This window comes from Typopeltis vanoorti, chromosome 2, assembly GCF_054136105.1.
Source record: "Typopeltis vanoorti isolate ZY-2024b chromosome 2, IOZ_Tvanoo_1.0, whole genome shotgun sequence".
Lineage (NCBI taxonomy): Eukaryota > Metazoa > Arthropoda > Arachnida > Uropygi > Thelyphonidae > Typopeltis > Typopeltis vanoorti.
Genome location: NC_143550.1, coordinates 101,466,858 through 101,481,129, shown reverse-complemented (window position 1 = coordinate 101,481,129; position 14,272 = coordinate 101,466,858). Strand labels below are relative to the sequence as shown.

At 34.6% G+C, this 14,272-nt stretch overlaps 1 protein-coding gene across 2 annotated transcripts in view; it reads right to left on the bottom strand.

The window, feature by feature from the left end:
- Positions 1-844: 844 nt before the first annotated feature.
- LOC150109295 (acyltransferase PGAP2-like) overlaps positions 845-14,272 on the bottom strand; it is a 222,977-nt gene continuing 209,549 nt past the window's right edge. Inside the window, exons 6-7 of one of the 2 annotated variants that reach the window (XM_090407069.1) lie at positions 6,154-6,298; positions 845-1,361 (exon numbers count right to left, since the gene is read on the bottom strand). In XM_090407069.1, coding sequence (XP_090263195.1) covers positions 6,197-6,298 — 102 coding nt within the window. In that variant the 3' untranslated portion in view covers positions 845-1,361; positions 6,154-6,196. The remainder of the gene's footprint in view (positions 1,362-6,153; positions 6,299-14,272) is intronic. The other variant, XM_090407099.1, reaches the window with a different exon arrangement.

Below are 14,272 nucleotides of genomic sequence, written 5' to 3'. Positions count from 1 at the left end.
GTTACCTCCATATGAGATTGGCTAACTCACCTTCACTTGAAAAATTCCATATAAAGATTCCTCTCATCAAAACAAGAATCAAATGCAAGTCTTTTCTATTCAAAAGGCACAATATTCTACTATTCTTCCAACTACTCTATGGAGGAACTTTTTGAGTAAACTTTTCTAAATAAATCTCGGATTAAGATATAGTGGGATCATAATTTAATGGAATATAAATAAATATACTGGTCTCTGAGAATAAGTAAAACAGATTCTGAGAGTCCATTATTGTGATTATATTCACTGGCACTGAAGGCTGGAGTCACTTTGATGAAGGCTGGTACTGCTTCCAAGTTTTTTGCATTTTTTCCACTCATTCAGAACTTTCAGTTTGAGCAGAAAAGATTCTTATAAGCTTTTGATTGTTATAACATAGCAAAAAGAATCCTAATGATAGATTTAGATCTGTTAATGATTAAAATACTGTAATTAAAGATGTTTTATTAACTATATATATATATATACTTTAAGTTATTTATTAACTATAATAAATAACTATTATTTAGCAAAAACAAAATATTTGGGTTTATCCCACATAAGTATCAAATATAAAATTAATATCTACACTAGTATTAATGCATCATGCACTAGTGAACTTGCATTTTAGATTAAAACTGTAGAAAATCTATATAATAAAATGTCTCAATAACATTCTTGTTTTAGAGACATGAGACAAAAACTTGAAAATAAAAGTTTTTAGTGTATACATTTTTATGTAGAATATCAAAATTTCTTTAATAAATAATTCTTTTTCAAAAAAAAACAAAAAAAAAAAACACTAACACTACTACTGCTTTAGAATGCATGATGCATAATTGCTACAAAATTGCATTCTATACAAAGATTGTTTGTTAAAACTCTTTTACTCATGAGTAAAACTCAGTTTACTTGATTGATAAAACTTCAACTGGTAAATTTCAATTAAAAAAATTATGTGACTAATTTAATTTAAACATAGTTCATGACAAACTTGACTGTGGCCTAGATTTCAAATTTAAAGTTTGTGTTTCAAGTAAATTAAATCTAATTTTAAATAGGGATGTTCTAAAGAAATATATCAATCCAGTAACTGCTTTGGTATTAAGTCAAATAAAAAATTAGGAGGTAGTGATAATTGCAATTCAGTTTTCTTCAGCATGATCATATTGAGTGCACGCTTCCCCTTTTTCTGGATGATGGCAATTAAGGAAATGGAATAAGAAACTCAAATTTTTTCTTAATAATTTTTCTGCACTTTTCAACAGGTACATCAGTCTTGTTTATGATCTTGTAAAGCACAGATGTCCACAGGCTACATTTTGAACAAGGGTCCATTAGACCTATTTGAGATAATCAAATAACTGATAGATATATAATTTTCAAAAATAACAGACATAAGCAATTAATATTACTAAATATCCATTACATGCAGGATAACAAAATAATAAGAGAAAAAATAAACTCACTTATCAAACAAAAGTAAACCTTTAAGTATCATATTCATTACTCATTGGAATCAGAGAAATCATCATAATAAGAGGTGCACACTAAATATCAACTCATTCCTGTTATAGGTTGCCTCAGATTTATTCAACATTAGTGCATTTACCAATCCTTTCTATCAATGCACTGTATTCAGGGCTGTACTTATGCAAAGGCACATGAGACTTTAGCTGATGGAGCCCTGAAAAATTAGGGTTAATGTAAGGGCCTCAAACAATGCAGAAGGGGCCCAAGAGCACTGTAGTGCCTTGGGCCCTGCCCACCTCTAGGAAAAGTGCAAGTACGGCTTAACTGTACTACAATGCATCACATGCACACAAAAAATTGAACCTTCTTACTCTTCTTTTTCTCACAAACACATCTTATACAACCTCCATGGATGGTCTTTTTATTTCTCCAGATTTCCTTTCACACTATTTTGTAAACTTTACACCATCTTTGGTAGGTTTTTGCGAACTTCAGTGCAGTCTGGTCAGCCTGCAGCAAACCAAATCCTTTGTTTACACCTTCATGTTGGTGGTGTTGGATATATATCCCCCAGCCAATATAGATGGGAGGAAAACAATGTAGAAGTGAAGGAATGTTGGTAAGATGTGCCATCTACACCCTTCAGGGGAAATGCCAAACTTTTATGGTATAAGACATTACTACATGGTAGATAAGTTTCATCATCCAGTATAATACTGACAATTTTGCTTAGAAGTGATCAAAAACCACATTTGGGCCATAGAGGGGGGGGGGAAGATCTTTTTTTTTTTTTAATCTATTTCTTACAGCATGCAGAAAGATCCAACATTTCCTCCTTCCAAGGGTACAGCTTAAAAACTGTTATTCTGTAACCAACCACTAGATATTATACAGGGTGTCCATAATTAAAGAGGAGGTGTTCAGAGCCCTGTAGTGAAAGATGTATTGGACAAAACTCAACCAAACTTGGTGAAAGTACATTCTGGAACATGGGGTTTTTATTTAAAGAAGATAAAAAATAATACAAAATTCTGACACAAGGGGACTTTTAGTGCTATAAGCATGTGATATTTGCATAATCTCACTGTTTCTACTGATGACTTGGTGGATATCAGGAAGACTGAAACGGATTCACATCATTATGATAAGGGACTGAAGTGCTATGGATCTCACCTTACCAGAAGGTCAAGCTTTATTATCAACAATGTAGTAATGCTAATGTCATGCTTTGAGAATTTTGGTGTTTGAAAGATAGGAGAAAAAGTCTAATGACAATAACAAATCTTTAGCAATGAAGCCAGGACGAGGGTGCAAAAGGATTATACATCAACAAGTTCACAAAGTTGCAACTGCCGTTGTGAAACACAGAATGAATAACGCAAAAGGTCTAGCAGTGCTTGGGCAATATCTAGGCAACTGGATATGTCATACTTAACTGTGTGGAAAATTCTGCATCAAATGCTGAGCTTTTTCCCCCTACAAGATCTGCTTGGCTTCATGGTGATGCAAAAACTTGACTGCAGCTTGCCCTAATGTTCTTAGATTGAATGGAGGTGGAAGATTTTGTGGAGTGATGAGACATTTTTATCTGAACAGTAGTGTTAACTCACACAGCTGCCACATCTGGGCTAAAAATAACCCTCGTGTTCCATCAGACGCCTTTATACTCACTGAAAGTCACAGTGTGGTGTGGTTTCACTGCATTGTTTATTATCAGTTTGTATTTTTTCGAAGAACTTCACACAATAGGACCAGTGACTTGTACCGTCTCTGTTGTAAGGTATCAAGAGATGATGCGCAGCTTTGTTGTTACTCAACTACACAGCAGTGAAGATGCCTTGACTCTACCATATTCATGCAGGCTGGAGCACCACCTCATATTAGATTGCTGGTACAGTGAATGTTAAGAAAACACTTCTTAACATTCACTGAACACCCACTGAAATGCACAACTGATTAGTTGTGCATTTCCCAGTATGGCCACCTCGTTGGCTGATCTCACTCCCTGTGACTAGTGAAAAAAGTGAATTTTCAATTCACTTCTAAAGTATTAATGAGAAAACCATTAATATTCAACTTCTATGCTTCTGGAAACCTCTCAGTTAATAAATGATCACCAGTACAGACTGTAATGGCTACTGATCAATAGAAGGATCTTATTGCCTATGTCATTTATATTTGGACAGATGCCATGGAAAAGTTTCTGGGATATCAAGTGATTGCTCTCAGTATCTGTAAGGTATATGATTGATTTTTGACACAAAGGGCTGCTGAGTAAGCTCTCATCATATGTTTTGTGTTCTGACTTCAGTAACTGGGTTGCCAGCTTTTTCTCTGGATGCACTTTACATGTGACAGTGGATGAATCTTTATCCTCAAATTTTGTAGCTAAGGCTGGGATTCTGCACAGTTCTGTTCTTTCATTTAGTTTCTTCCTTCTGTATATCAATAACTTTCCCAAGTTGACTACAAATGCAGGGTAATGACAGTACACTGCACTCCTCTTTTTCATTTGATAAAACTTGCATTACGTAAATCAACAAAACTTCTAGTGTATCAACTTCCATAACCCTAAATTCTGATCTACGAACCATTCTTCAATAGGATTCAGATAACTCTGTTAATATCATTTCCTGTAACACTCAATGTAGACATATTTCTTGTACAAAAGAGAGGGAGAGAGAAACCTTTTCTTGTATTATTTTTGACAGTACCAAAACCTCTGACTTTCAATCTTTATTGTACAGGCATACTGCAAATATCACCTGTGTGCAAGAATTTAGGTTTCTTCGTTTACCAGATGAGGTACGGTGTAAAGGGCCTTTTGTCCAAAGCTTATGTTACCTCTGAACAGCTATTAACCAAATACAAATCTCTCCAATCATTGAATACTGTTCTCAAATTTGAAGTTATGCACTGAGAGGTTCCCTAAAAATACTTGACTCCATATCAAAGAGAGCAAAAATAAATATTTTCTGCAGAATTCCCCACTGGATTTTCCTTTCATTATTCATTCATTCCTGCTACTGTGCTGTCTTTTGTAATGGTCTTCCTTCTTACGAATTTCCTAGAGTACAACGTACAGATCTTCAAATCAAAAAAAAAAAAAAAAAAAAAAAAAAAAAAAAAACCCACATTCAATTGCTCTAAAACTCAAAATGAGCAACATCTGATTGTAAGTAAAAAGTTTGTAAAGAGAATTCATACCTTCAGACTGTATTAAGTAATTCATATTTAATACAGTTATGATCATTCTACCAATTTTTACCTGAAAGATAAAAATTGGTAGAACACTCATTGGTAGAATTTTCAATCACTCCTTTAATGATCTGATAAAACTTTTATCAGATCATTAAACATCAAAGAAATGAACTTTCATAACAGTTACGTCATGAGCCATAACGAATAAATCACGTTAACGAGACACGCACATTGCACGCACAATACCAATTTTTTGTATGAATTAGAACCATCAGTTATAACCTAGTCTGTAACCTTCATTTTAGCTTACTAGTTTGTATTCCCTGAGGATGCCAATAGAAAAATTGGCAAAACATGTAGGAGGATAAAATAAAGCTACTTGACAAATATTGTATAAAAAAAGTGTAGTCTTATGAATAATTGTCAAGAAAAAATTCAACACATCTTTAACACCTTTTATTCTGCAAAGGGAGTAGTAAACAGAGCTCCAAATTTAGCCCTGTATATGTGGGGTATGTGCATATATTTTTACTTTCTTTTTCTAAGCATGTAATCCTGTCAACTGTACTATTAGTAATTATTTCCTTAAGTCAGAATGGCTAAGCTCAAAATTTCAAAAATTTCAAAATAAAAAGAAGACACCTGAAACTAAATTGCAAATCACCAAACTTGTATATATTTGATCCCAGAATATCTCATATATAACATAACTTTTTTTTATTAAACTTAATCACCATTAAGAAAGCGAGTCTTCAAAGACCTTCAAAACCAAAATCTTTAATTTAAAAAAAAATAAAAACAATATATATATATATATATCAGTGGCGGCCGGTGAATATTTTATGGGGGTGCTGCATATACAAAAAAAAAAATCTTTTTTTTTCCTAATCAGTAACGAATTTATTAATAAATAAATTTACATATTAAAAATTGCTCTATTAAAAACATTTCATCCTCACCACGAACAAACACCAATAATAAAAGTTTCATATCGATAGCAATGACAAGCACAAATGAATATCGGCATTAGATCGCAGTGCATTTGTTTCGTGTAACGATAATTGAAAAAATATAATTCTTTTCATATTTTCAACAGTGACACTCATCCTAATTCAGCCTTGTATCTATAATAAATAAATAATTATATGTTATTTTAACAAAATAAAATAAGATTTACAAAAAATAGTTCACCACAAACACACACCAATAATAAACGTTTCGTATCTCACAGAAATAACGCACGGAAGCATATGATACACTGCGCAAACAGCAGTGTATCATCTGATGTAACATGCAAGCACAAACGAATATCAGCATTAGATCGCAATTATCGTTACACGAAACAAACGAAAAATATAATTATTTTTATATTTTCAACAGTGACACTCGTTATAATTCAGCCTTGTATCTATAATAAATAAATAATTATATGTTATTTTAACAAAATAAAATAAGATTTACCAAAAATAGTTCACCACACACAGACACACGAAGCGTAAGCATACTAAAGATACACTGCTGTTTGAGCAGTGTGGGATTGATGTAACGTGCAATGACCAGCACAAACGAATATCGGAGTTAAATCACAGTGCATTTGTTTCGTAATCTAAAGCATTAATAGAACAATTCCAATTATTAACTATTCAATCAATGTGTCGAAATATAAGCTGTAACCTTTAACATGTTGTATTGCATTTATATAATGTTGTAAGCATTGTTATTATTTATAAACACAAACAAAATTTAATTTTTTCATTTTTTCCTTGGGAGTGCTGCAGTGTTTATGTACGGGCTGCCACTGATATATATATATATACAGGGTGTTCGGGATAAATTTGACAGTTTCGTAAGGAAAAAGAAAATCTTCTTTGTATCTATTAAATTTAATGAATTGACAAAAAAACATTACAGGCAGAGTTAATTACAATACTATCAACAAGATTTACTCAAAATAACCACCATTAGCATCGATCACAGCTTCAATTCTGCTTCGGAACCTCGAACAAGCTGATGCTACAGTCTCCCTGGGAAGGGCCGCAAAAACTGTTTTAATTTTATCCATTAACTGGGCTTTTGTATTACTGGAAGTGCGATTGGTGTCTTTTTCAACTGCGCCCCATACAAAATAATCCATGGGGTTAAGGTCTGGGGAGTTTGGAGGCCAAACATTTGGACTGGTGAAGTTGTAGAAATTTTCAGACAACCATTTTTGACTTTTCCCAGAGGTGTGGCAAGGGGCCGAATCCTGCTGCCATACATACGGCCTACCATTGGCTACCCTTGTTATCCAGGGCTTGACTACAGTTAGCAACTCCACGAACAAAGCCCGAATTCCAATGCCAGGGTTCTTCAACACCTGTTCCTGCAGAGTTGCGAGGAATTCTGCTGTACGAACGCAATCAGATCGTCTGCTAGGGATCTTTCTTCTTGCTACATCCTCGTAGTCACCATTGCAAGTCTCTAGTTCATGCCTGATTGTTTTTACTGTATTCAGGGAGCATTGGGCAGCAGTCGTAATATCCTTATTTTGATGGCAGGCACGAATCATCATGATACAAGTTATTCTCTTCCATGATTCAGGTGGGTTCCAGCTATCCATCCTTTCTGACATCTTGTATATGAATGAAGAAGGGTCCAAACTTTTAAATGAAGAGAAGTGTGTGTTAATACATGTAACTTACGGAAAAATATAATTAATTATAAATATGTCAAATTTATCCCGAACACCCTGTATATATATCAGTGACACTGCATGCCCATTTCAGTTGGGTGTGCTGTCATGGCCTATGCAACCTGCGCTACAAAGTTCACTTCAGTTTGACTATATGCTTGCATTTTTATCAATGTATGAAAGTTCTAAGGATGCATAGCACATCAGTGCGCATCTTAATTGGTCCAATGCAATTAATTGTGGAATAACTTTGAATACTTTATCAATTAATTGTAACCAAATTTGTGCAGAGTGGGGACAATGTGTTTGTTTTATGATATTGTATATCAAAAAACAATAATGAAAGAGAATGCTATATTTCTTTCGTATATTTGAATTACTCAAAGGCATAAAATTTGGAAGAGGAGAATGAAGCTCATCTCCTTCGACTACAATACTGTTGCACATTGTAAATATGGTCAAAAAAGTTATGAATTTATCTAAAATTATACATTAAAAACTTGTCTATATTATATGTAAAAGCTTGCCTACCATGCCATTTCACATTTCACGCATGCAATATAGATGAAACTCAGAAAACTGAAACAGCAACTCATGACAAATGACAATGTTCAATTGGATTGGTTGACACAATAAGCAATCACAGCCTTCATATGCTACTGTCTAAGAGCTCACCCTGCCTTGTCTTCTAAGCAATTTAAAACTACTAGACTGCTAAGAATTTGACCCGATGTGCCATCTGTACATCTTTTCAACGGCGTATGCATTTTGAATGCACACCCGGGCTATTAAAGCATATGTGATGCGATGTTTATGCGTAGAAAAGTGTCCTCTTCATGAAGCATTAATACATTGTTTACTTTTAGGAATCACGCAAAGTCTGGAAACAATTAGAAGAGTCTTTAATGGGAATAAATGCAAAAACATAATATCGGTGATAGTGATATTCCATGGATGAGCAGTGCACATCTAGCACACCTGGAATATTTGCCTCTGATATATACACGCGCGCACGCACACACAAAAACATAAAATCATTTTAACTTAATTATGCAAGTGCCAACATATTCTTCAAAGCACAACTTCAAACAACATGAGAAGCACTTTAATTTACACAGCCTCATTTCAAACATATAAGCCAACAGTTATCCTATACAGACAAAATTACTCTTAGACTAGTCATTGGCAGTTTGGGTGGTTATAGCACTGGATTATGAGAATTTCAATTTTCTTGATTTTAGGTGTGAAGCAGTAATTTTTCATTCATGATTGATCAATTTTTTGTAATTGAGGTAGAGGTAATGAAGAGTAACTAACTGGCTGTATATTGTGGTTAGTTAAATGGTTAGCCGTTATAGTGATAGTTTGTTTGATTAATTTAAAATCTTCCATTTAATTAATAAAATTCTTTGGATAAGTGATATATTGTGTTTCTTAATAACTCATCTCTGATTGTCTGGATTTCCCTGGTGCCAGATAACAGATGTGCTACTGAGTCAACAAAAAGATGATAAATAATTCTACAACCAGCAAATTGTTGCACACATCACTACAGGATATAACTGGTGATGTCTATCATGTCCCGAAAAATGTGATACAAATAATCCATCATACCCTAAACAACAGAAAATTTCAGGTAAAACTCAATGGTTTCAAATGGCTCCCTTCTTGTCCCACTCATATTCTTCATTTGTATGGTAGACATTCCTCCAAAACCCACAATCATCCTGGTACTCTATGCAGATAATACAGAAATCTTAACAAGATCGCTGCACCCACAACTGGCAACCAAATGACTCCAAGATACCATCTCCATACTAGAAAAATGGTAAATCAAAATAAATGCCCCCCCAAAAAAAGTGTTTCGGTATTCTTTACCAGAAGCCCCCCCCCCACACACACACAGGTGACATACAGATGTTCAATTCTACCTGGACAAGGCCGTGTGCTTCACTAACCACTCTGACCTCACATACTTGAATGTGACCAGACAAATATATCCCTTGTTCAACTGATACAGCAAGCTAAATGCAAAAACCAACTGCTCTACGAGATGGCAATAAGACCATTACTCATCTACACCTCACTAGCTTGAAGCCACACAGCCACCTTCAATATCCAAACACTACAGAAAAGTACAAAATACATGCCAGGGCATGATACTAGATGCTCATGGTTCATCAGAAACAAACAGCTGCACTGAGACACCGACTTCACATACATTCACTCTCTCCTCCACTTTATAGCAATAAAGTATTTCGGACACTGTTTCCCACCCAAATCATCTCATCAGACAAGCAACAGACTACAATGAGAAAGATCCCTACAAACACAGATGACCAAAAGCCATCTTCCTAATCAAAGACTAATGCCAAAACTAGTAGCCCACAAAAGGGAGCATAAAGGCTTTATAAAATGGTTTGTGCACTTTATGATAAAGCTCACAAATCACCTGTAATCAGGCAAACTCTCTCTCATCAGATAAAGGGGAGTATGAAAAGCAAATCACTTCTACTTATCCAGTCAATGTTGTTATCCATTATAGACAAAACTTTAGGAATTTTAGTCTCCGTCTTCCTGCAGACCTCTTATTCTGAAACATTTTAATAGCTTAATTCACTTGCTATAAGAAAAGAAAGTCACAGCAAACTCCATTGAATTAACTACTAAAACCTGAATCATATTATCTTTACAATGAATTAACTTTCTATATGGAAGTCTCAACGTTCTCCATAAGCAATAACTAAAATCATACTGGCAGCTTTAAATTAACTTTAAGAGAGAGAATCCTAAACAAAACAAACTTTTACTGGGTACATTTCTATAAACTGGAGAGCTGAAATAAACATTATTATTATTATTATTATTATTATTATTTGACACCTCCAAGGAGTCCAAGGACTCATCGAGGGAGGGCACCTGCTCTACAGCTCTGTTTCCACTGCTCAATCCACCAACTGACCGCAACTATACCAACGCCATCTACCGCCAACAACCACCACTAGTATTTCCACAGACACTCACACACATCCATGCCCACAGTGGGATTTGAACCCACAGCCTTTTGGCTGGAGAGCGGATATGCTAACCACTCGGCCAGCCATTATTATTATTATTATTATTATTATTATTATTATCATGGACTATTCTATGGAGTCCTTAGACCTCATCAACATTTGTGCAGTATCTATCTTACTTTGAACTCATTCCCAGTCATGGCACCTACAACAGACTGCAACCTATTCCACTCATTTACCACTCTCCAAAGTCCTGACCTCTGCTAACTACACTCTTGCTCAGTTTCTAAGGATGGCACCTAGTTCTCCCACCACAAGACCTATTCTGAAAAATTTCCTCTATATTAATCTTGACCATTCAATAATTTCTATGTCTCAAATATCACTCTTTTTTCACCTGTCAACCAATTTCTGTACCCTGCAAATCTCCAATTTGTCTTCATAAGGTTCATTCCATAGGCCTGCTACCATCTTAGTCACTCACCTCTGGATCCTTTTCACCTCCTCCTTAAGAAACTCAAGTGACCAGATCTGAGCACAGTAGTTAAGATGTGGTCTTACCAAGGCTCTATAAAGAGATATAATAACCTGATTATCAAGGTATTCTTCAGTAACCAAGTAATCTGATGAGCTGCTTTAGCTACTTTTGCAATATGCTTCTAAACTTTAACACCCTATCCAATAATACCCACAAATCTCTGGCTTCATCAATTTCCAGGAGTACAGATCCATCAATGCGGTACATAGCTGGTAATCTTTTCATCCCAAAATGCATAACCTTGCCTTTGCCACATTAAACCAATATCCATTCTCCTTTGCCTAGATTGTCAGTCTATCCAAATCATCCTGCAAAATTTTATTATCTTTAAATAAATAAAACTGAAATAAATCCTATACGGATTAATGAATACTAAAAACTACCACTTATCTCTCTTTTAAAGTATGTCTTCTCTCAGTCTTCCATGTCTAACTCTTTTAATTTCTATTTGGTCTTCATATACTGAAGACAGAAACTCCACAATTATCCTCATGCTGAGTTCCTTTTTTTTACTTCTGAATAGCTGAACACTTAGTGATGTCTGATAATGCTCTTTTCATTTCCACGGATGCTGAGAAATACAGCAGAGCAACTTCTGCTCAATTTCACTGTGAGTCACAATTATTGTTTTCAGCACTGTGCTTGAAAATGATGACATCATGGTGCAAGAAGTTATTTGAATTACAATTTCATCATTTAACAAGCAGAATTAATTATGGTTCTTTGTTCAGAATCATTTATGCACTGAGGTAAGTTCATTAAATCATTCTGGCAATGTGAATTATAATGGTGACTTTGCCTATCTCATTAGTCATACAAACAGCACCAATATTTCAAAACTAAACAGGTCATAAAAAAATTTAATTAATTTCTAATATTTAATTTAAATAATTTTGTTTCATATATAAGCAAAACCTCAATAGTCAAAGACAAAAGATATCTCAAAATGCCTTGCCTACAACATGCAGAAAGAAATAAACGTTTAACAACTTTATAAAATAAAACCGTATTATTAATTTCTTAACCTTCAATAGAGATTGCCTACAACTAACTTTTGGAGGGCATTCTCCATCTTCAAGTTTTCATTGACAGTGAGCAAAAGCTATCAATGAACCAAGGATTGAGAGAGAGAGAGAGAAAGGGAGCATGCAGAAGGCAACTTCCACCATCTCATGGTCCCCTAAACTGTAACAGTGGTCCATTTTTTTAAGATAATCGTGTTAAAAATCTCAGTTTCTTGATGAATAAAACCCTTCCAGAAGTTTTACCTTCCAGAATGCTACTTTGGAGAGTGTAGCATTTTGGAAGGTAAAAGTGCAAATGTAGGAGGAAATGTAAAATTATTTAATAAATGTGTATTTATGTAAAGGCAAAAAAAAACAAAACAAAAAAACAATTATATGTATATATATATATATATATATATATATGACAGAATGATCATTGACTCGGTTAACATACATAGTTTTATGAAAAAAATTGAATGACTAGAACCGAGATTTAATTAAAAAGGTTTTAATATAAACACACTACTAGTTTCGGCCTGTAACAGCCTTCTTCAGGTGACATTATAAAAGAAAAAACACTAAACATTGAGGGTTAAAAGACTATGAACAACATAGACAGTCTTTATACATAATTAGCATGAAAACGTTGTAGTTGTATTTGAAGCTGTTCTTTCATTTGTTGCATTGTTGGGAGAGTGCGTGCTTGCTGCATCACGTGAACGCCAGTACATGATTACAGCTGAATGACTATCTGGGAGGTTGTAGCTTAAGTTGTTATTTAGATGAACAGGATTGAAGATGATTTCTCTCGATTCCACAATTTTTCTCTCTATTTCGTCACTGCAACGGAAGATGTTTGTAGATTTTTCCCAGCAGACTTTGTGACTTTAGTTATCATCATTAGGATTAGCCGAGAAAAGGATATGACTTGATAATGCACTTGCTCGTTGTCTCTTGTAAGTAATGTCTCTCATGTGTTCTTCCATACGCATTTCGACAGATTTGTCTGTCTGCCCGAAATAAGGAATATCGCAGTCACATAATATTTTATATACGCCAGGGTATTTGAGTTGATGATGACAAGGTTTTGGGTGGCTAATTAAGGAACGGATCTTTGGAAGTGGAGTGAACAAGGTTCTGATATTGTATTTTTTTAGAACTTTTGCTAATTTATGTGAAACAGTACTTATGTAAGGAATAGATATATTGCTTTTGAATCTATTTGTTTCTTCTGAGTGATGTCTAGGAGGATTAAGAAGGAATTTGTTAATGATTTTCTTGGAATATCCATTAACTTCGAAAGAAGTTTTCAGATGGTTTATTTCTGTAAGCAGTTCATTTGGATCATCAAGAAGAGAACGGGCTCTATGTCCCAAGGTGGAAATTATTCCAAGCTTATGAGGAGGGAAATGATGGGACTGACTGTGCAGATATCTGTTGGTATGTGTGTGTTTTTCTTAATGTCAAACTGACTCGCTCTTCTGGTAAACTAAAAATATCGATATATAGAAAATCCACACATACCAACAGATATCTGCACAGTCAGTCCCATCATTTCCCTCCTCATAAGCTTGGAATAATTTCCCCCTTGGTACATAGAGCCCGTTCTCTTCTTGATGATCCAAATGAACTGCTTACAGAAATAAACCATCTGAAAACTTCTTTCGAAGTTAATGGATATTCCAAGAAAATCATTAACAAATTCCTTCTTAATCCTCCTAGACATCACTCAGAAGAAACAAATAGATTCAAAAGCAATATATCTATTCCTTACATAAGTACTGTTTCACATAAATTAGCAAAAGTTCTAAAAAAATACAATATCAGAACCTTGTTCACTCCACTTCCAAAGATCCGTTCCTTAATTAGCCACCCAAAACCTTGTCATCATCAACTCAAATACCCTGGCGTATATAAAATATTATGTGACTGCGATATTCCTTATTTCGGGCAGACAGACAAATCTGTCGAAATGCATATGGAAGAACACATGAGAGACATTACTTACAAGAGACAACGAGCAAGTGCATTATCAAGTCATATCCTTTTCTCGGCTAATCCTAATGATGATAACTAAAGTCACAAAGTCTGCTGGGAAAAATCTACAAACATCTTCCGTTGCAGTGACGAAATAGAGAGAAAAATTGTGGAATCGAGAGAAATCATCTTCAATCCTGTTCATCTAAATAACAACTTAAGCTACAACTTCCCAGATAGTCATTCAGCTGTAATCATGTACTGGCGTTCACGTGATGCAGCAAGCACGCACTCTCCCAACAATGCAACAAATGAAAGAACAGCTTCAAATACAACTACAATGTTTTCATGCTAATTATGTATAAAGACT